The following is a 20,756-nucleotide window of genomic DNA, read 5'->3' on the forward strand; positions in this document are numbered from 1 at the left end:
TCACAAAAAGTACAAGTACTTTATCTCTGGACCACATGACTCTAATGGTGGATTAACTTCTACTTCAACATGGACAAGTAAACTTCAGCAGTCTAGCCCTTATGTGATGTGGTGTTGTAGAGGCATGATTGATGTGGTAAACACGTGTTGTGCACACATCAATGATGTTCATCCCATAAGTGCTAAGATGTGATAGGTTTAAGTGTCAATATTGGTAACATTTCTAGTGGGTGTGATTAAGATTTAGACGAAGATTTTTTGGCACACCTTCTGTGTATACACTAGGTGTAAGGAAGACAAGGTCAGTGAACACTCCAAGGAGTGATCAAACAAGCATAAGGAGATCATCAAGAATCAGGTATCCAATTCAGAAATTCACTTATGATGGTATGAGTGCTAGCACCATCATGAAGGCATTGATAGATGCTAGTTATATTTGGTGAAGAAGCAATAAATGGTCACCACATGGCGAATGCATATGAGTAGGTGTGAAGCCACATGTGAATGTGAGCTTGTAGTGATGTGTGCTTGGAGCAAAAATAGGGTCTAAAAGATAGAGAAAAACGTTTTTGATTACGGAGGAGCTGATTAGGAGAGCTCATCATTACATCAAATGAAGTGAAGAGAAGCTTTAGCCCATGCCCTATTGTGTTCGCAACATAATTGCTAAAAGTGTTTTGAGTTAATTATGAGTGATAATTAAGCTAAATAAGTGAGGTAAATCTTTGGTCATGAAGCTACCATGGAAGCTACAAATTATGAGTGTTTTGAGTTGATTATGAGTGATAATTAAGCTAAATAAGTGAGGTAAATCTTTGGTCATGAAGCTACCATAAAGCTACAAATTAGAGTTTGAACTAGAGAGGCCCAGGACACTCAAAGAGCCACCATCACATATTTCTTCGTGGTACATGCATCCATACCAGAGTTCCCCACCCATACCAATGCCTCTACTTACGACATCTGAGCCCACCACCTATACTCATGCTTCGGCTCCGTGGATGAGAGGAGTTCTCAATGAGCGAGCACGATATATCTTGTGGGCTATAGACGCCCTTGACCCAAAGCACCATGACCCTCCTCCGACAAAGACAAATCTGCCAATTTGACATGACATTCCCTTCACCACCATCAATTAATTCTAGTCGAGGCAGCTATCGCCACCATTAGCTAATCACGACATATCTCACTCTACACATGATCATCCCTTGATTACATGTACATACACTAGTGTTAACCTTTTCTTTCAGTTTTTCATGGCTTAGTATATCCATGGTACATACACTAGGGTTAACCTTTTCTTTCAGTTTTCCATGGCTCAGTATATCCATGGTACCATTGTATCACTTTTGGTCTATACTAGTGTTAACCTTTTCTTTTAGTTCTCCATGGCTCAGTATATCCATGGTACCATTATATCACTTTTGGTCTCATAGACCCTTGGGGTCTTGTATAACGTTCTCTTTATCTCTCTTTCTTGTTTGCTTAATAATGAAGAGATTGGGGTTCATACTAGAGTTGTCAAGACCATTGGAAAAAAAGAAATTTCCTTATCTTAACCATAAGACATCTACCTTTGAAGGAAAAAACCTTAGTTCATAAAATTACGAACTCAATCATTTTCTTTCATAATTTCATTTGTTAAAAACGCATTAGAGCACAATTCTACTAGTACCTTGCACTCATTTGTGATGTATCACATGGTTTTCAAATCTCTCTCTCTCTCTCTATGTGACCCGACTTTGAGTTGAGGTAAATGTCTTTGATGCTTGGCATTGTAGCTATTTTAGATGATTAGTATGAATTTTCTTTTTGTTGGAGTTCTTTTGGACCAGATTTTTGGTTAAAGACTTGCATGGTGAAGCTTTGTATCGTGTATTGGTCTCACATGCCATTTTGGCCTTTTGGAGATGTTTATATATATATATATATATATATATATATATATTGTCGTGGGTGCATGATGGCATGCATATACACATGCACACACTAGTGCACGAATGGACTAGGTGGAGCGTCTCCAAGCCAATGCTTTAAAAAAGCATATTTTTTAACCAATCAAAATAAGGACCACTCTTCAATCTATGTGGTTTTTATTTCCAAAACCTCTACATTCCGGTTTTATAACTAAAACATATGTGAAAATTCATTCGCCGTTTTTCCTTCATTTTGACCCGGTAAAAATACCACCCTATTTCAAGCGCAAGTGAGAGCCTTTTGAATGTGTGGTGAAAGAGAACGGAGAAACCGTCAGGTGCCGGTGGCATCCCCGTCTCGCAAGCTGCCACGCGACCGGGGCTACCTGCTGGCAGCGGTTATGAATCTTATGATGCTCTTGTGTCTGGCTTTTGTCGTGGCCGTCTTCACGTCCACTGCGCACGCGGTAAAAAAAGGGGCGACAAGAAAAAAAAAAAAGCTCATTTACAGAAAGAAAGAAAAACCTCGATCCTTGCGTTCCTTTCCTTTCTCCGTTCCAGATCTCGACATCGCAGTCCTCTCTCCACTTGCAAAAACATCGGCACCCTACCTGCACGCCTCACCCTTCCCGTCCGTGCTGCGCCCATTTGATCCATGCTGATGAGTTCATATCCGTCCGTCCATTTCGACACCAGCACATCCATAGCCACAGCCGCGTTCTGTTCTTTCTATGTTCCAGGCAGATGATGATGGGCGAGTCCAGGTTCAAGCCGAGGTTGCTGGTGGTGGTGGCAGCGGCGCTATGGGTGGGCATCGTGGGCCTGCTGGGTCTCTACAACTCGTTTCCCACAGGTTGCGTCATGACCTACATGTACCCTACCTACATTCCTGTACCTACTGCGCCTAACACATCGGCCACCAAGTATGCCCTCTTCCTCTACCACGAGGGCTGGAAGAAGATAGACTACCATCTCAAGCTCGTCCAGCTCTCCGGCGTCCCAGTCCTCTTCATCCCAGGCAACGGCGGCAGCTACAAACAGGCAGGTCTCCCCATATCCTAGTCATCACGAACTTCTCAGATTTCAATAAAACCCGTACGTGGGTCCTCAGCTTTCAGCTCTGGTCCACCGAGACCAATACTTAAAGAGTGCTATTTGTTAGCATGCCTGCAAAGCAGTAGTTTAAACACACAAGAAGCAGTGAATATCATGAACGCATCATAAGCATAATGTAAGCATTCTTCTATTCTTCATGTGATCTATACTGATACGTCACACAAAATAATTCTTCACGTGCTCTATACTGATGTTCATGAAATGGAGAGCCTGTGTGCTGCTCACCATTATCCCTCTAGAGAACATGGGCCTTTATCAAGTTATGTCGACACTTGTCTTTGAGTATGCTGATTTGATTCCTTAATCGGCCTTGTTTTCTATGAGAAACACTGGATGACAACCATCATTTGCATATCCAGCTCGAAGCTGTGGACTTAGCATGATGCTTTGCAGCTTGTTTGGGGGAACATAGCTGATGCATTAGCAAGATGATTTAGAACTTGAACTGTAACTCGGAGTGAAAGAATGGCTGTAAATCAGAAAAACAGCAAATAGATCTTGCAAAGAAACACACGTGCAAAAGAACTGAAGTAGAAAACTTGTTATCTGCTGAAGTAGAGCACGAGGGCTGCCCGTAGGTGCATACAACCACCAGCAATAGCTGAATAATGATGTGCTAACGATGCTAACCCAAGCCACCTATTTATAGGTTGGACAAGAGCTGGTCGGCCAGTATAAAAACAGTGGGCTGGCCGACTGTGCAAAAAATACTAGAATAATGTCTAAAAAATAGACAAAAAAATAGCAGAAAAATAAAAGAGGATTTGTGCTCGCTGAAGCTCCCGCCGTCACCCCCCCTGCTTGTGCTGCTCGCCCCTCGCCATCCCTCCCTCGCGCCTTGTCCCCCCCCCCCGCCTGCCAGCGCTTATGCCCCCCCCCCTTCTTCTCGCCATCGCGCCCCCCCCCCCCCTTCTCCTCGCTTTCTCTCCCTCTCGCGCTGAAGCGCCCCTCCCCCCCTTCAGTTCGCCTTCGCGCCACCTCCCCTCGTCAGCGCCCCGCCCCCCCCCTCCGCGAGCCCTCTCTCCCCCCACCGCCTCTCCTTTCGCGCTGCTCCCGCCCCCCCTTCTTGCTGTTTCTTTGCCGCCTTACCCCCCCCCCCCCCCCCTTCTTGCTGTTTTTTCCGCCCCCTGGGGATCCTCCTTTTTTTATCCTCCCGCCTTCCCTCTCCGCCCTTCGCGTGCAGCTCGGTTCTTGCAGGTATCGCATTCGCTCCGCCTTCGCCACAGCTTCAGACTCTGATGGAGGCTCCTCCCGCCCCACCTCAGAGGGACTCTTCTGCAACCCCCTCGACCGCCCCTGAGGATACCCCCATCAGGCTTTCTCTTTCGCCAGAAGAGGAAGCGAGCCTCGCCGCAGAAGTGGAACGCCTCCAAGCACATTCCACCATCTGCCGTATAGTCGGCACTCGCCCCAGCAGAGGGGAGATCCGAGATCTTCTTCAGGCCCGCCTTCTTGCAGATGTGGGCAAGATCCTGGACGTACAGCTATTGGGCCGTGGACATTACCAGATCGAGTTCGAGGCCGCCCAAAGTGTTGCCAAGGTCCTTGCCATGAGTCCCCTTGACATCAGGGGTGCTCGGGCTTTCTTCAGACCTTGGCAGCATGGATTTGACCCAGCAGCGGCGGAGCAGGGATGGCGACTACTCTCCATCCAAGCCGCTTGCGAAGGCCCGCCGTACGGCTGAGACAGCATCCACCTCAGTAGGGCATCCATGAGGATCATCTCATGGAATGTACAGGGCCTTGGCGGAGCACATTTTATACGCTATCGTGGTTGCTTGAGGCAGGAGCTTCAAAGATGCCTGGTTGGTGGCAGCATTGATATTTTGATGATGCAGGAGCACCACTTGGGTGAGAGCAAGATCCGGAGATATGGTTCGGTGATGCCTGGTAGATGGGACACTTTTTGGTCTGCAGGGTTTGGTCCTTTGGGTGGACAGGGAGGAGTATGCATGGTCATTGCAGATGTATGGCGGCAGGCCATTGTGGATCGAGGGATCATTGTGCCTGGTAGAGCACAGTATGTCATTCTGAGGATGCATGATGAGCTATTGGACGTGCTCAACGTCTATGCGCCCAATCCTGCTAATGCCAGAGCAGAGTTCTGGACCCAGGTTACGGATGCATTGCCAGAGGCCGCACATTGGTGTGTTGGGGGAGACTTCAACATGCTTGAGGACCCGGCAGATAGGGTGGGAGGCAGTCATGTTACAGTGCACGGCATGGAGCTTGCAGCTTGGGACCGGTTTTGCATGTCACTGAGGATCACTGATGCATGGCAGCATGGGGCTTTCTCCCGGTCTCAGGACAGTCTTAGTTTCTCTCGGTCGGATCGCCGGCACGGAGGGACTAATCTATCACGGATTGATCGCTTTTATGTGGGCGACTGGTTAGGGGAGCGAGAGGGCTCCGTCGGCATTCTCGCTGGCACCTCATTTTCAGATCATGCTTCAGTTATCTTGACATTGGAGGAGAGGACACGGGAGCCCAGCTTGCAGTTGAGGATCCCGGAGAGGGTACTTACAGATCCCAGTCTCGCTGAGGACATTGAGAGCATCTGGCATGATAGTCAGTGCTCTGACCAGGATGCAGCGGGCCAGTGTGCCCAGGGACTCATCGATCTTAGCTCTTTTCTGCACGCTGCAGCTTTGACACGGCTGGGAGAGATTCGCGAGCGGGAGCATCGGCTGAGACGCAGCCTTGCTTCGCTACAGCGCCTTCAGGAGCAGCAGCCTGCATGTGAGTGGGTGGCGTCACAGCTGAGCCAGGCACGCCAGGAGGTTCGAGAGGTAGAGGAGCAGAGACATGAGTTTACTATCGTCGTCAGGCCTCTCAGTGGACGTAGCTTGGTGATAGAGTGACTGGAGAGTTTTTTGAGATCACTGGGCCCCGTCATGCGCGAGCAGGAGTCCGCCAGCTTGGTAGACCGGATGGATCAGTAGCTACTGAGCTCGGGGAGATCAGAGCCATTGCCACTGCATTCTATAGAGACCTGCTTTCAGCGGAGCCAGCCATTGAGGATCGAGATGTTTGCAGACAGACTGTGTGGGCCCATGTGCAGAGGAGGGTCACAGACCGTATGCGTACAGTTCTAGGTGCGCCTCTGTCAGAGATTGAGCTTGCCGAGGCCTTGAGGGTCCTGCTGCGACATAGTTGCCCAGGGGAGGACGGATTGACGCCGGCCTTTTTTATGCGCTATTGGGACCTTTTGGGGCCAGGCCTCCGCAGGGGCTTTCAGCATGTTTTGGACACTGGGGTGATGCCGCAGAGCCTTTAAGAGGGCTTGATCTATCTTATCCCCAAGGGGGAGGGAGTATCAGATGATATTCGGCATTGGAGGCCTATTACGATCCTCAATACTGTTTACAAGGTCTTAGCAAAGGCCTTGAGTTTGAGGATCTAGCCGTTCCTGGGGGAGTTGATTCATGCTACTCAGACAGGAGTTGTCAAGGAGCGCAGTATCCTTGACAACATCTTTACTTTCTGGGAGGCGACGGCCCGAGCTAGATTTCTTGGCGAGGACTTGGTCGTGATGTTTCTCGATTTTGAGAAGGCATACGATAGAGTTGATTGGGGTTTCTTAGAGGGCACTATGCTTCGCCTGGGCTTTGAGCCAGGATGGATCAGAGGGGTGGCGGCTCTGTATTCCACAGCTCGCAGCCAGGTGTTGATTGCAGGAGGACGGGGGCCGAGTTTTGAGCTGACCAGATCAGTCCGTCAGGGGTGTCCCCTCGCCCCTTTTCTTTTTCTCTTCTTTGCGGAGGCTATGAGCATGTATTTGACGGCAGAGGAGGTTGGTTTGAGAGGACTTCAGCTCCCAGTCCGGGGGGAGGACCTGGTTGATGCTGAGTTTGCAGACGACACGGGCTTATTTTTGCATGGCCAAGAGGCCAATCTTCTTCGCGCAGAGCAGTCGCTCCAGGTTTTTAGTGCAGCTTCGGGAGCATTGATCAATTGGCGCAAGACAGTGGCCTTTTGGATCAGTAGTGCTCCCACTCCGGCATGGAGCCCGGACCCCGGTTTTAGATGGATTCCTCCAGGCACAGCAGTGTGGTATTTGGGATGCCAGATTGGCCTAGATTTGTCACCTGAGCAGCAGATTGCCCCGCTTTTTCTGAGCATTCGGAAGAAGCTTTTGTATTGGAGTACAGCTCGACTATCCTTGGCTGGGAGGGTGGTGGTGGCAAATCAGGTGCTGTTAGCGACCATGTGGTACATTACGTCTTGCTGGATCTTCTCGAGCTCTTGCATCAGCCAGGTACAGAGGCTGATCAGGAACTTTCTGTGGTCTGGGCGGGACGGTCAGCCAGCTCGGGCAAAGGTTGCATGGGCAGTTATTACACTTCCGTTGGCTCAGGGAGGTTTGGGCATTATAGATCCAGTCGATCAGAGTAGAGCTTTATTGGGGAAGCTTATCGTTCGGGGGTTGCTTCCAGGCGCTGAGCCTTCGAAAGAGCTCCTCTTGCAGCGGCTGCAGGCTCGGGCGCCCCCAGCAGGGGGCACTTGGGCACCAGAGATTCGCTGGATCTTTATAGAGATGAGGAGGACAGGCCTCAGTAGAGGATGGGAGGACAGATTTGCTTTGAGTATCCTGAGAGCTTGGGAGCTGCTGAGACCGGGGCTCTCTCAGCGACCTTCTTGTGTTGAGGAGCGGGCCAGACAGCCGCTCATCTGGAGCCCAGCGGTTCGCACAGAGCAGGGTCATATGCTGGGTTCTCGGCCTCGGCTAGCCTGGGGGCCTTTAGCGGCAGGCCCAGCTTGTAGTTTTGGAGACTGGCAGGCCTTTTGTAGTCTACCAGAGGAGATCCAGGTGGAGAGACTGAGTCACTTCAGAGGGGGGTTGATTATGAGGGATGATATTCAGGAGGCACTCACAGAGGAGTGGTTCACGCCTCTCGAGCCAGTGGCCCCACGGTGGATGGGAGCCTTTACACAGTTGGAGATCTTGATTGCTGTCAGAGCTTGCACTGAGGATGGCAGTTGCCTCTACTATGAGATTCAGGATGAGGGCAGACTCCAGAGAGTGGAGGTGGAGTCGCCTTTGGTTAGTGCACCTTTCAGAGGATTCGGGTAGTGGCCGCCGCTTCTCGGAAGTGGCATATTGACCCCGACCCTGCTGATGTGCTCCCGGATTGGCGCATTTGGGCATATGCAGCGCGCCCCTTGGCCCGGCTACAGTGGGACCTTGGGGAGTACGAGTGGCATGATCCTTATGCATCCCTTGAGGCCACAGAGATCACCTTTTTCCAGTATACTGTTCGGCTGGGGCGGCATATTTTGACGGCGAGGAGGACGGTCTCTCCAGCGGCAGCGGGGCATTGGTGACTACAGGGACTCTCACAGGAGTTCCTGGAGGATTTTTGGGCTCGGCTCTGGGCTAGTCGACAGGCCCACAGGATCTGGACTTTTTAGTGGCTGGTCGCCCACAGGGGCTCAGCAGTTGGCACTTGGCTTGTTTACAGCGGTCTTCCGGCGGCCTGCATCCGATGCGGCCACCCTATGGAGACACAGAGACATTGCCTTTGGGATTGCCCTCAGGCGCAGCAGATTTGGCTGCGGATGTTGCGTATTCTGGCCCCCCCTCTCTCCAGAGGGTATGTTTACGTGGGGTGCCGCTGCTTGGTCGACTTTGTCAGGGCCTGCTATGGGCTATGAGATGGAGCAGGGCAGTTAGGCCATCAGATTTATTAGGGGCCAGCTTCGCCTGGTTCCGGCACCGGATTTCTCGTGGAGAGGGATTTACGATGGGAGCTCCTCAGCAGCCTCACCATCTGGTCCACCTGGAGGGCCCGGTGCTTTACGGCCTTTGAGGGGAGATTGGAGCCACCAGCAGAGACTGTACGGGGGATTTGGCAGGAGTTGATCCACACCCTGCGAGGACAGTACGACCGCATCCGGGGAAACTCGGATGAGGCGATCTTACGGCGCCAGGCCTTTCACACCACTTGGCGCTGTGGCCCTTTCTACACCTTACACACGGGACCCCCCCCGTTGGCACTACAGGCCACCTGTTTGGCTCTTCCCCCCCCCTATTGTATGATTTAGCCTCTCACTTCTTTGTACTGATGCTTGTATTTTGCAGCACCTAGGGAGAGTCTCCCGGGCTGCCATGCTGTATTCACTGCTCTGTCTCTCTTATGAGCAGGAGAGATCTTTTGTAGCCCTACGAGCGTTTTTTATATAACTAATGCAAGGATCTTTTCTCGGATAAATCTGGCCAGATACAGCATGAAATATGCACATATATGCCCAATCTGGAGATGATAATGCCAACACCTCCTCTTCAGCGCCAGATGGGTGGACCAACTCCAGCACGCTGAAGAAAGACCTCCAAAGAAGCTCGTGGGAGCGGTTTGGTGAAGAGGTTAGCAAGATTGTCTTGAGTGGAATAATACCCAAGTCGAAGAAGACCAAGCTCAATCCAATCCCGAACAAAATGATAGTGAACCTCAATGTGTTTGGAGCGGCCACGTATCACAGGATTCTGAGCTAAAGCAATGGCACTCTGAGAATCCGAGAAGATGATAACAGGGGACTCATTCGCACAACATAAATGCTCCAAAATTTGATGTATCCATAACGCCTCGGCTGCGGAGAGAAGATAGGATTTGTACTCAGCCTCGGTAGAAGAAGCAGCAACAGTCCTCTGCTTCTGAGTTTTCCAAGAGACCAATCCTGTACCAAGCATGAAACAATATCCTGCAGTAGATCTCCGAGTATCAATGCAACCAGCCCAATCAGCATCCATAAATGTCAAAATACGCAGCGGAAATGATAAGCAAATCTGAGACCACAAGAGCAAGTAGAGTGCAGAAAATAGACAGCACAAGAGAAGGAGAGAGATAGGCGTATAACTCTTCTCTATACACAAGATCCCGAGGAAAACTAAATGAGTACAATGTGGGGCAATGGGGCCTATTTATATGGCCCCATCATGTAGTCGGCAAGCGCTAGTAGCCCTCACGACTGGGCACATCCAGTCGGCCAGCAAAGAAAAATAACACGACCCCTCTTGATGAAGTCGGCCAGCTCCTGGTACACATGAGTGCAGTCGGCCAGCATCAGAGGCTCCTGCCAGCCTGTGGCAGCCACCCACATCATGGAAAAAATGGGAAAAAAATACAGGGAGTGAGGAAAAATGATAAAACACCTATACAGGGCGGGCACACTCACAACAGAGGCCCTGGTGTCTGATAAAGACAGGAGATGACTTCTAACACCCCCTCTCAGCTCCTGATTGTGAAACCAACCACAGGGAGCTGGGGTGCCGCCTGAGCAAATCGTGAGATAGCGACTTCGTGAAGAGGTCCACCGTACTGTCCTCCGTCGAACAAAACTCTAGCAAGATGTCATCAGCAACGATCTGTTCACGAACAAAGTGCCTGTGGATGACCATGGGTTCCTCCAGTGGAAGCCCAATCTTGCAATGCAACCTCTGCAACCTCACCACCTCACAAGCAGCATCACAAGCAACGCGGTACTCTGCCTCTGTCGTCGACAAGGCAAAAGATGACTGCCTCTTACTGCTCCATAGAACTGCTCCTGGGCTTGAAATAGATCCCCTCGTGTCCGGATCTCCTCCCCAAACTGAGTCACTCCCACCGTGGAGTCGGACTCCATCAATCAATCCCCCTCCTGTGTACAAAAGTCCATGATCCTTCGCATGCCGCAGAAACCACAGGATACGCAATCCTGCCTCCCAAAGAGTCATCTGCAACCATGAGCTCAACTTCCTCATTAGGAAGTTCACGTCCAATCTGGTGTCTATCAATGAGCCATTCTGCTTCTGAGTCAAAGAGGCATCACATTGCTCACAAGGATCAATACCTGTTTTACGATGAAAAACCAAGTCGTGGAAACTTGTTGAAGACCATGGAAGGCCTTCTGAAACTTGTCAACCACCCCCTTTGAATCCGGAACCAAGGCCTGTTCCTCGCTCAGCGTGGTGTACTGTGTGAAACCCCCTATTCCGCCTTCTCTCTCTCTCTATCTTTATCTCTCGTGCACATGGTTGCATCTGTCACTGCACGCTCCGTTGGGCAGGGAATCAGTGTAAGCATGTAACTGATACCAACGCAAGATCCACGGAGCCCCGAAGATAGCGGAAGATCCACTTCACTGCTTGCCAATGCTTTGTACCTGGGCTGTGCATAAATTTGCTACACTGGGAAACCCCAAATTGAATATCCGGGCGTGTGTTGCATAAGTATATGAGGTAGCCCACTGCGTGGCTGTAAACACTCGTATCAAAAGACTCTCCAACATCATATATGCTCAATTTCAGCTCTGGCTCCATTAGAGTAGAGATGGGCTTACAATCTTGAAACCCAAATTTGTGCAACAGCTTTTGAATGTACTTCGATTGGTGTACATAAATCCCAACATCTGTCTGCACAAATTGTATGTCCAAATAATAATGTAACAATCCCAAATCTGTCATCTCAAATGACGTTTGCAATTCAGCTTTGAGTTCTGAAATTTTATCCATATGATTCTCAGTTAGCAACATGTCATCCACATAAAGAATGAGCATAATCAAAGTGTCATGATCCTCTCACATAGAGGGTGCTCTCTGTTGGACAATTGCGAAATCCTTGCGTGGTCAAATAAGTACGTACCTTCTCATACCAAGCTCGGGGAGCTTGTTTGAGACCATAAAGTGATTTTCGAAGCTCGCATACTTTGTTTTCATGACCATGCATCACAAAACGAATGGGCTGATTTACATACACTTCTTCTTGCAAATCCCCATTGAGAAAAGCTGATTTTATGTTCAACTAATGCACATTCCATCCATGATGGGCAGCTAATGCAACAACACATCTAACTGTGGCCATACGAAAAGTAGGTGCGAAAGTCTCATCATAATCAATGCCTTTTTGTTGGGCATATCCTTTGGCCATTAGCTTGTCAATGGTACCATCAGACTTTCTTTTCAACTTGTAAACCCACTTTGTGCCGATGGGCTTCTTGCCAGCAGGAAAGTCTGCCAAGTCCCGTGTGCTATTTTTATGGATAGAATCCATCTCATTTTGCATGTCTTGCATCCAATGCTCATCCTCATGAGCCTCTTCATATGAATCTGGCTCATCTGCAACACAAAGTGTACTCATGCAAGCAATATCTGCGTGTTATCTTGTATTACGTGAACTAGCCTGAGTGCTGCTACCAAGTGGAGCTGAAAGCTTGCTCTTCTGTAAAGTACGGAGCTCTTCCGTTGCTGTCCGCTCTTGCTCCCTTGCTTCCTCCACATTTTGAGGTGTAATGAGGTCATTCATGGGCTGATTTTGAGTACCCAAATGTTGTCCATTAGGCAAAGTTGATTGCTGATCTGTTGAGCCATCAATTCCCAACGGGAGAAGTCCGTCAAACATGTTAGTTGGCCCGAAGGTGGCTGTCCAAAAAATTCAGCCAATGGCTGGTCTGAATTTTCATCAAATACAACATCTCTACTGTCCAAAATCCTTTGTGTGGAAGGATTAAAGGGACGGTAGCCTTTACTGCCACTACTATAACCCACAAATATGCACTTAGTTGCTTTGTCATCAAGCTTACCTCTCAATTGCGGAGGTACATGTGCATAAGCTATACATCAAAAAATTTTAAAGTGATTAACTTTAGGTTTCCTTTCGCGCCAGGTCTCATATGGTGTTATTGTAACATGCGGAAGCTCTAGGAGTCTTCTTTCAGCCCTAAACACTCCTGGAAACATGCTGATGCAAAACGCAGATATGAAGAGAGAGTAGAGAGAGAGAGAGATGCTGGAAATTCAGTATATTAATATGGTACAAAAAGGTACTCCTAATCTGTAGCCCTTGGCTGCCCTCTTGGAAAAGGTGAACATCACCAAAATCTTTTCCTACCTGGGACCCTAAGGATCCACTCCATAAAGGGGTGAATGAATAAAACTATGAGCACACTTTGCTATTTATAGTCTCTTAACCTTAATGGAGAGCTGGCAGACTGTTGCCGGCCAGCTGACTGGACATAAAATCATACAAATGATGCGCCTGTAGCTGCCCTTTTTCTGATTCAGCCGACAGCCCTTTCTGGTCTCAGCCGACAGCTCCTATTTTGTTTCTGGTACAGCCGACAGGGATCCGAGTCCATTCTCCAGTCCAACATTGCTCCTTGTGCTCCAAGTCCTAGCTCTATCTGGTGCATACTCTTTATCTGGCTGCCTCTTCTGGACCAGCACCTGAGAATGTCCATGGCATCTTTCATGCACATGACATCCCCCTTTGCCAAACTTGATGACGGGATTCCAACCTGTTCTTGGATGATTGTCATCATCCCAATCTTTTCCCGAAGTTCCTTTGTCATCCATCCATCCCTGGCAAACCCTTTTCTCTGTGAAAACCCGGCCCGGTCTCCAAAACCACTTTGACTCTGAATAATATCTATGCATCTGTTCCATTCAGTCCCCAATCCGTTCTTGCCCTGACTTTGAACACTATCTTGGTCTTCATTCCTGAGAAAGGAGTCTGGCACTCTCACATCACCCCTTGGAGGATAATCCTCCCTTGGGACCGTTGCCCGAGAACTATCTGGCTCACAGGATTGCCGTCCCCTCTGGCTTTGTGGAACACCACCAACAAACCTCTTGGGAGCTCTTCCCGATTCTGTGTTCCTTGCCTTGGGCTTCGTATCCGCTACTTTCCTGTACCTTGGACCTGTACACCATCATATGGGACTGAATGAGTGTTTAGCTTTGTTGAGCCTGATGCTCTGATACCAATGTAACACGCGGAAGCTGTGGGGGTCTTCTTTCAGCCCTAAACACTCCTGGAAACATGCTGATGCAAAACGCAGATATGAAGAGAGAGAGAGAGAGAGAGAGAGAGAGAGAGAGAGAGAGATGCTGGAAATTCAGTATATTAATATGGTACAAAAAGGTACTCCTAATCTACAGCCCTTGGCTGCCCTCTTGGAAAAGGTGAACATCACCAAAATCTGTCCCTATTGTAGGCATATGCTCACTTATGGTAGTGCTATGTGTGAACAACGCTTAACCAAGGGCACTTTTTCCCATGTGGTTTTTCCCCTTGGACATCAAGTGTGAAAGGACACTCTTAACATATAATATTTTGTACTTCTATATTATATGGATGTGGCTCACATGCAAGGGTTGACTTGCATTTTGTGGATACCACACTTTTGGCTCTCTCTCTCTCTCTCTCTTTTGTCACCGCAATCATAAACCGTGGATCATGCTATCTTGTCCTTCACTCTCACATTTCAGTTCAGCACCGCTCCATTGGGACAGGTCTCCACACACACTCGTTATACCTTTACGAGGGAGACTGACACCGTGTACACGGATGAGATATACAGACGCTTATGTGCCGAGGAGCCGGGACGGCCATTAGATGAGCCACTCAGATATTGATAGATACGCTTCATGCTGCAGCATCAGAGGCATATCCCCATAGTCAGCCTACACGGAGACGATCTGGGAACATGCCCCAGAACAGTTGGTATGATGAGGAGTGCAGAGAGATGAGGATCAGATTACAGAGAGAGGTGCTCATGGGTGTTACCACTCACAGACAGTCACGGATTACCTTCCGGCACCTAGTGCGACGGAAGAAGAGGGCTTATCTTGCTCAGTTAGAGAGGGATTTGTATCAGTTATTTATGAGTCGGGACTCAGGCGAGGCATGGAGACTATTTCATGAGCATTCACCATCACCAGCCATTTCCTCCACAGAGAGTTGGGGTGAGTATGCAGCATCTCTGTACACAGCAGCAGGACAGCTGCCCCTGCCAGAGCCATCAGAGCCATGCCCAGAGACATGTGCTTTCTTTACTGCTGAGATGGTAAAGAAAGCTATTGACAGGATGAGGACTGGGAGAGCATATGATCATGATGGTTTGGTAGCAGAGCATTTTATTCATGCCAGAGATATGCTTGCAGAGCTTATTGCTATGATGTTTAACCGAGCCATGTGTGAGGGTTTTCCTGAGACTTGGAATATGTCCACGATTGTGCCTATCTTCAAGTCAGGGGATCCCATGCTTCCTGGGAATTATCGTACCATCATGATTGGTCACACATTGGCTAGATTATATGCATCTATTCTTGAGCAGGAGTTGAGTAGATGGGCAGAGAGAGAGGGCATACGTGCATCAGGGCAGGCAGGGTTCAGGAGAGGTTTCTCCACTCTTGACCATATCTTGACACTCAGAGCTATTATTGAGGAGGGCAGATTATATGGCAGGAGGATTTATTGTTGCTTTGTGGATTTCCGCAAAGCTTTTGACACAGTACCGAGAGCCAGACTGATGCGCAGACTACAGGAGATGGGAGTGCCCACAGAGCTGATTTGGAGAATCATGGCTTTATACAGGACAGTTGTGGGACAGGTACGTACTACTCAGGGTATATCTGAGATGGTTCACTCCACTATTGGAGTGAAACAGGGCTGCCCCCTTTCTCCCACCTTATTTGGGATGTACGTGGATGAGGTTTCAGACTATGTAGAGCGGGAGGGTGACAGAGGGGCACAGCTAGCAGGGACATGGATTCCGCTGTTATTGTATGCTAATGATATTTGCACAGGACAGTGGATTGTCTGTTAACCTTGGTAAAACCAAGGTGATGGTGTTTAACACCACAGCACAGTGGGTTAGGAGGTCAGCACCCACCTTTACATATGGTCAGGAGATGGTGGAGTATACAGATGCATATACTTACCTTGGTGTGGTTTTCAGTGGCCCACTATTTTCCTTGAGGAGAGCAGCGGAGACCAGATTGACCAGAGCTTATGCAGCATTGGGGAGACTAGAGAGGATGTGTTCGCAGGTTCAGTTTCAGGAACCTCGAACAAAGCTCTGGCTCTTTGACACTTTGGTCACTTCAGCCATGTTGTATGGAGTGGAGATATGGGGACCCTCAGTGGATCACCACAGCCGAGCTGGTAGCACTGATGGATGGAGACATATGGAGAGGCCCTTGGTTTCTATGATTTCCCGTATGATTAGGGCCAAGGCCTCCGTACCACATGATATTATCCGTGCAGAGATGGCTGCCCCCCCATTGGTGGTAGAGGCACTCACTTGATCAGTCTCCTTTATACATAGCACTTGGGCTCTCCCTAGAGACAGATATGCTCGCTTAGCCTTGGAGTCTTCATGACAGTTGGCATCACAGGGAGACGGATCATGTTGGTATGCACAGATGACAGCTTGGTTCCAGTTGCATGGCTTTAGTATGGAAAGGCTACCTCCATTTCAGTACTCCCTGGATGCACCCTCCCTCTCTCTCACACGGGCAGAGATTACCAGACTTATCAGGCAGGACTTGATTCAGCTGGACACTAGGAGGACATGGATACAGCCGACACAGGAGCTTGGTACGAAGATGGCTTTCTATAGAGATCATCTTCTCCAGCTCACGCAGGATGGGTTTGTGATTAGACCCAGCTACATGGATACTCATCTTTCTCATGGGGTACGGTGTGTTATTGGTCAGATGCGCACATCCTCACACCAGCTAGAGATTGAGACTGGCAGATTCAGAGGAGTACCAGCTGAGGCCAGGATTTGTCAGCTATGCCAGATGGAGCCAGAGACAGAGTTACATTACATATGTCACTGTCCAGTATATTATGAGATACGAGGCCGTTTTCACTGCCTGTTTAGAGAGGGTTTCGGACCACTTTCTAGAGTCATGAGATACCAGGATCAGAGATGCCTCGGATTATACTTGCTGGAGCTTCGTAGACATAGAGAGGGTCTCTTGAGAGGGACAGGATCAGAGAGGGAGACACACCTATAGAGGCAGATTACAGACTTCTTTCGACCAGAGATTGAGCAGTCAGGCCAGCAGGCATTGCAGCTAGCCCTAGAGTATAGCCGCACTAGAGGTACACTGATTGATCGGGCTATAGAGCTGGGGCGGTCCAGGCGCCCCAAGATGAGAGGCCCATCTCGACACCGGCGGAGACTACAACAGAGGATCAGGACCATACCAGCACGGCATGGGAGACGTCCAGTCAGAGTACTCACCATGGAGGACATTGAGGATATCCGCCATCGACCGATGAGAGACATCTTTGGATAGTGATGTGTATGATGCTTACCTTTGTTGCTAGAGTTTTTCCTCCCAGATGTTATCCATTAGGAGCTCCTAGTACCGTACTTTTCCTCACAGTTATTTCAGTTTCAGTTAGTTGTTTTTAGCTTTTCTTGCACAGACATTGTATCAGATCCACCAATTGTTGTAACCTTTTTGGTCTCATAGGTCATTTTGGCCTTTTGAAGACGTTAATATATCATTTCATTTCATTTCATTTCATTTCATTTCATTTCTCTCTCTCTCTCTCTCTCTCTCTCTCTCTCTCTCTCTCTCTCTCTCTCATTTCTCTGTGTGAGCTATTCTACCCTACACCTAACCCTAATGTGCAGGTTTGTGTGTGTGAGTTGGGAGCTGGGAGCTGGGAGCTGCATGTGGATTTTTGCCTCAGGACAAACTGCCGCTGACTCTGGAATTCCGTCGTCGAAATTCAGTCGAAAACTGTCGTTCCATCAGTCGCGTGCGTTTTTCTGTCGTCGGACTACCTGCTTCCATCGGTGCTCCACCGTCCGGCCACCTGAAACGGGCGGCACTAGTGGGGAGCCCACCACCACCGCCCAGCTCGCGGGCGGCACCGCCCTGTGCAGTCGGCGGCGACATCGCTGCCCTGAGCGCCTCCGCCCGTCAATGCTCCCATCCGGCTGCCCAGAGCCGTCGACGGCGGTCAGCACGGTTCCGTTCCGGCCTCCGTCGCCGTCGCCCAGCTTCGACCACGCCGTTCCGCCTGACGTCGCCCGTTGTTCCGTCGACACCCGTTTTGTTCAGGTCGCCATCGACTCGCGACTACCGTCGCCTGTTCGGGTCGCCGTCGACTCACGACTGCAGCTACACATACTTGTGCTCGTCTGATTGGCCTGACATCAGCGCCTGACTCTGCCTTCGCTTACCTGGGCCCCGTATGCATCTCAGTGCGCTCCAGCTCCAGCTCGGCCTGCTGACAGCCCTCCGCCGCCCTGCAGACCTCCTCGACATCTGCAGCTCCGTGTGTTGAGTCTCCAGCTGCAATGACTCCCTCGAACGCCCGTTATCTCTATTCGACTGTCTACTCCCCGCCTAGCACCTGCTTCCTCACATTTGCTGCCAAAGGTATTCTCTGTGCAAATTTTTGGTCAAACACAAATACAAAATTTGCAACCATTCCAGTGCAGGTCATACGCAGATTTTGCAGACACTTCTGTGCAAGTCAGATTTGAAAGCTTGTAGGTGGTGCAAGATTCAAGCAAATTAGGGGATTTCTCAATTTCAGAACAAATTGAAAAAATTGGGCATGTTGCTTTGCCTGCAATTTGGGGGTTTCAAAATTGAGGTCAAAATCAGCAAATTGAACCTCTTTTATTTGCAGAAATTTGGGGCTTTTGTGAAAATTGGCCAATTAGATGCACATTGAAGTGATTGGAGTGCATAAAAATTGGGGATTTTCTGATTGGAGCATGTAATTGGGCATTACAGCTGTGATTTGTCGCGTATGTATACACATTGTGTGTAATTGGACAATTTGGTGCAGGTTTACACTTGCTTTGGTTTGCAGGCATACATTTGCACAGGACATTTGGTTGCCTGGCAGAGCACATTGGTGCTTGGTTTGCTTGCAGACATATTTTGTTGACATGGCACAGAATGCTACAGATGTATTTGGTGTGCTCACCCAAGAGGACAAGCTGGATGGATCTAACTACTCCCTCTGGAGTTTCATGATTCGTAATTTGCTGGTAGCCAAAGGGCTTTGGGGCATCGTGTGTGGTGATGACACACGCCCACTTACCATACAGCCAGCCACGCCTCAAAGGGGAGGTGCTCAAAGAGCTCCTGATGTAGAACCTGCTCCCACACAAGAGCAGAAGAGATGGGACTCTAGAGATGCACAGGCCATGTCATTGATAGCCCTTTCGGTGAAAAGGACTATTATTCCGCACATTCGTTCTTGCAAGACATCGAAGCTTGCATGGGACACATTGGAAGCAATGTATCAGGTACGCAACGAGGCAAGAGTTGCCTACTTGAAGAGGCAATTGGATCTTCTTTCTATGGATGAGGGTGACTCCATGGCAGATTATCTCACAAAAGTGAAAGATTTGCAGGAACAATTGCTCAACATTGATGAGGTTATCCCAGACAGACAGATGGTCACCAACACTCTTCATTCTTTACCGCCTTCCTACTTGGGTTTTCACACCTCTCTCAACCTCTCAACGAGAGGAGGTGCTGATCCCGTCACTTTTGAAGAGCTCGTGGGTTTACTCTTGCAGGAAGAGCAAACAAGGGCAAACTTATCGAGCAACCGTGGTGGCGACAAGGCATTTACAGCCAAGGATAATGTAACACGCGGAAGCTCTGGGGAGTCTTCTTTGAGCCCTAAACACTCTTGGAAACCTTCTGATGCAAAAACGCACCATCTGATGCAAAAACGCAGGTAGAGAGAGAGTAGAGAGAGAGAGTGAGAAGTGCTGGAAATTCAGTATATACTATGGTACAAAAAGGTACATATCTTGCAGCCCTTGGCTGCCTTCCTGAAAAGGTGGTAAAACACCAAAACCTGTCCCCTATGGGACCTCTAGTGATCCCAACCCCTAGTGGGTTTGAATGCTTACAATGATGAGCACTTATGCTATTTATAGGGGTCTTGGACATATTTCATGCTGGCCGACTACTGGTCGGCCAGTCATAAATGCATAAAATTGTTTTAATGCTGCCGACTGGTCCTGATGCATGCGCTTCTCAGTTGCCTTGTCTTCTGGTACAGCCGACCACTCCAGTGTGCAGCCGACAGCCTTGTGTGCAGCCAACAACACCTTTTCCTGCAGCCGACAACCATCTGGTCTTCACTTTGCTCTCCATGCCCGTCTCCAGTCTTCACTGCCAAAGGTGATCTGTGCTCTATCATCTTGGTTCTACTCTTTATCTGGCTGCCTCTTTTGGATCTAGCCCTGAAAATGTCCATGGCATCCATGATGCACATGACATCCCCCTCTGCTAAACTTGATGACGGGATTCCAACCTGCTCTCTTGGATGACTGTCATCATCCCTATCCTGTTCCGAAGTCCCTCTGTCATCATCCCATCCTGGCAACCCTTTTTCTCTGAAAATCCGGTCTGTTCTCCAAACCACTCTGTCTATGATGAAGATCTATGCATCTGGTCTTCCTCTAGTCCACAATCCATTCCTGCCCTGACTCTGAACACCGTCTTGGTCTTCATTCCTGGAACTGAGTCTGGCACTCTCACATCACCCTTGGAGGATAAACCTCCCTTGGGACCGTTGCCTGAGAACCTATCTGGCTCACGGCACTGCCATCCCCATCTGGCACTGTGGAACACCACCAACAAACCTCCTGGGAGTTCTTCGCGATCTGTGTTCTCGCCTTGGGCTTCGAATCCGTGTACTTTCCTGTACCTTGGACCTGTACACCATCATCTGGGATTGATTCAGTATTTAGCTTGGCTGAGCCTGATGCTCTGATACCAATGTAACACGCGGAAGCTCTGGGGAGTCTTCTTTCAGCCCTAAACACTCTTGGAAACCTTCTGATGCAAAAACGCACCATCTGATGCAAAAACGCAGGTAGAGAGAGAGTAGAGAGAGAGAGAGAGTGAGAAGTGCTGGAAATTCAGTATATACTATGGTACAAAAAGGTACATATCTTGCAGCC

The 20,756-nt window shown here is 49.1% G+C and overlaps 1 protein-coding gene across 21 annotated transcripts in view; it reads left to right on the top strand.

Moving 5' to 3' along the window:
- Positions 1-2,350: 2,350 nt before the first annotated feature.
- Positions 2,351-20,756, top strand: part of LOC147639453 (GPI inositol-deacylase A-like) — a 175,291-nt gene continuing 156,885 nt past the window's right edge. For 12 of the 21 annotated variants that reach the window (XM_086791562.1, XM_086791580.1, XM_086791597.1 and 9 more), the window contains exon 1: positions 2,351-2,957. In XM_086791562.1, the coding sequence (XP_086647688.1) occupies positions 2,661-2,957 (297 nt within the window). In that variant the 5' untranslated portion in view covers positions 2,351-2,660. Of the gene's footprint in view, positions 2,962-20,756 lie in introns of all 21 variants that reach the window. The other 9 variants (XM_086791651.1, XM_086791659.1, XM_086791668.1 and 6 more) reach the window with 6 other exon arrangements.

The sequence above is a fragment of the Cibotium barometz genome, chromosome 4 (genome assembly GCF_041138505.1).
Source record: "Cibotium barometz isolate CiBa-2024 chromosome 4, ASM4113850v1, whole genome shotgun sequence".
In the NCBI taxonomy this organism is placed as follows: domain Eukaryota; kingdom Viridiplantae; phylum Streptophyta; class Polypodiopsida; order Cyatheales; family Cibotiaceae; genus Cibotium; species Cibotium barometz.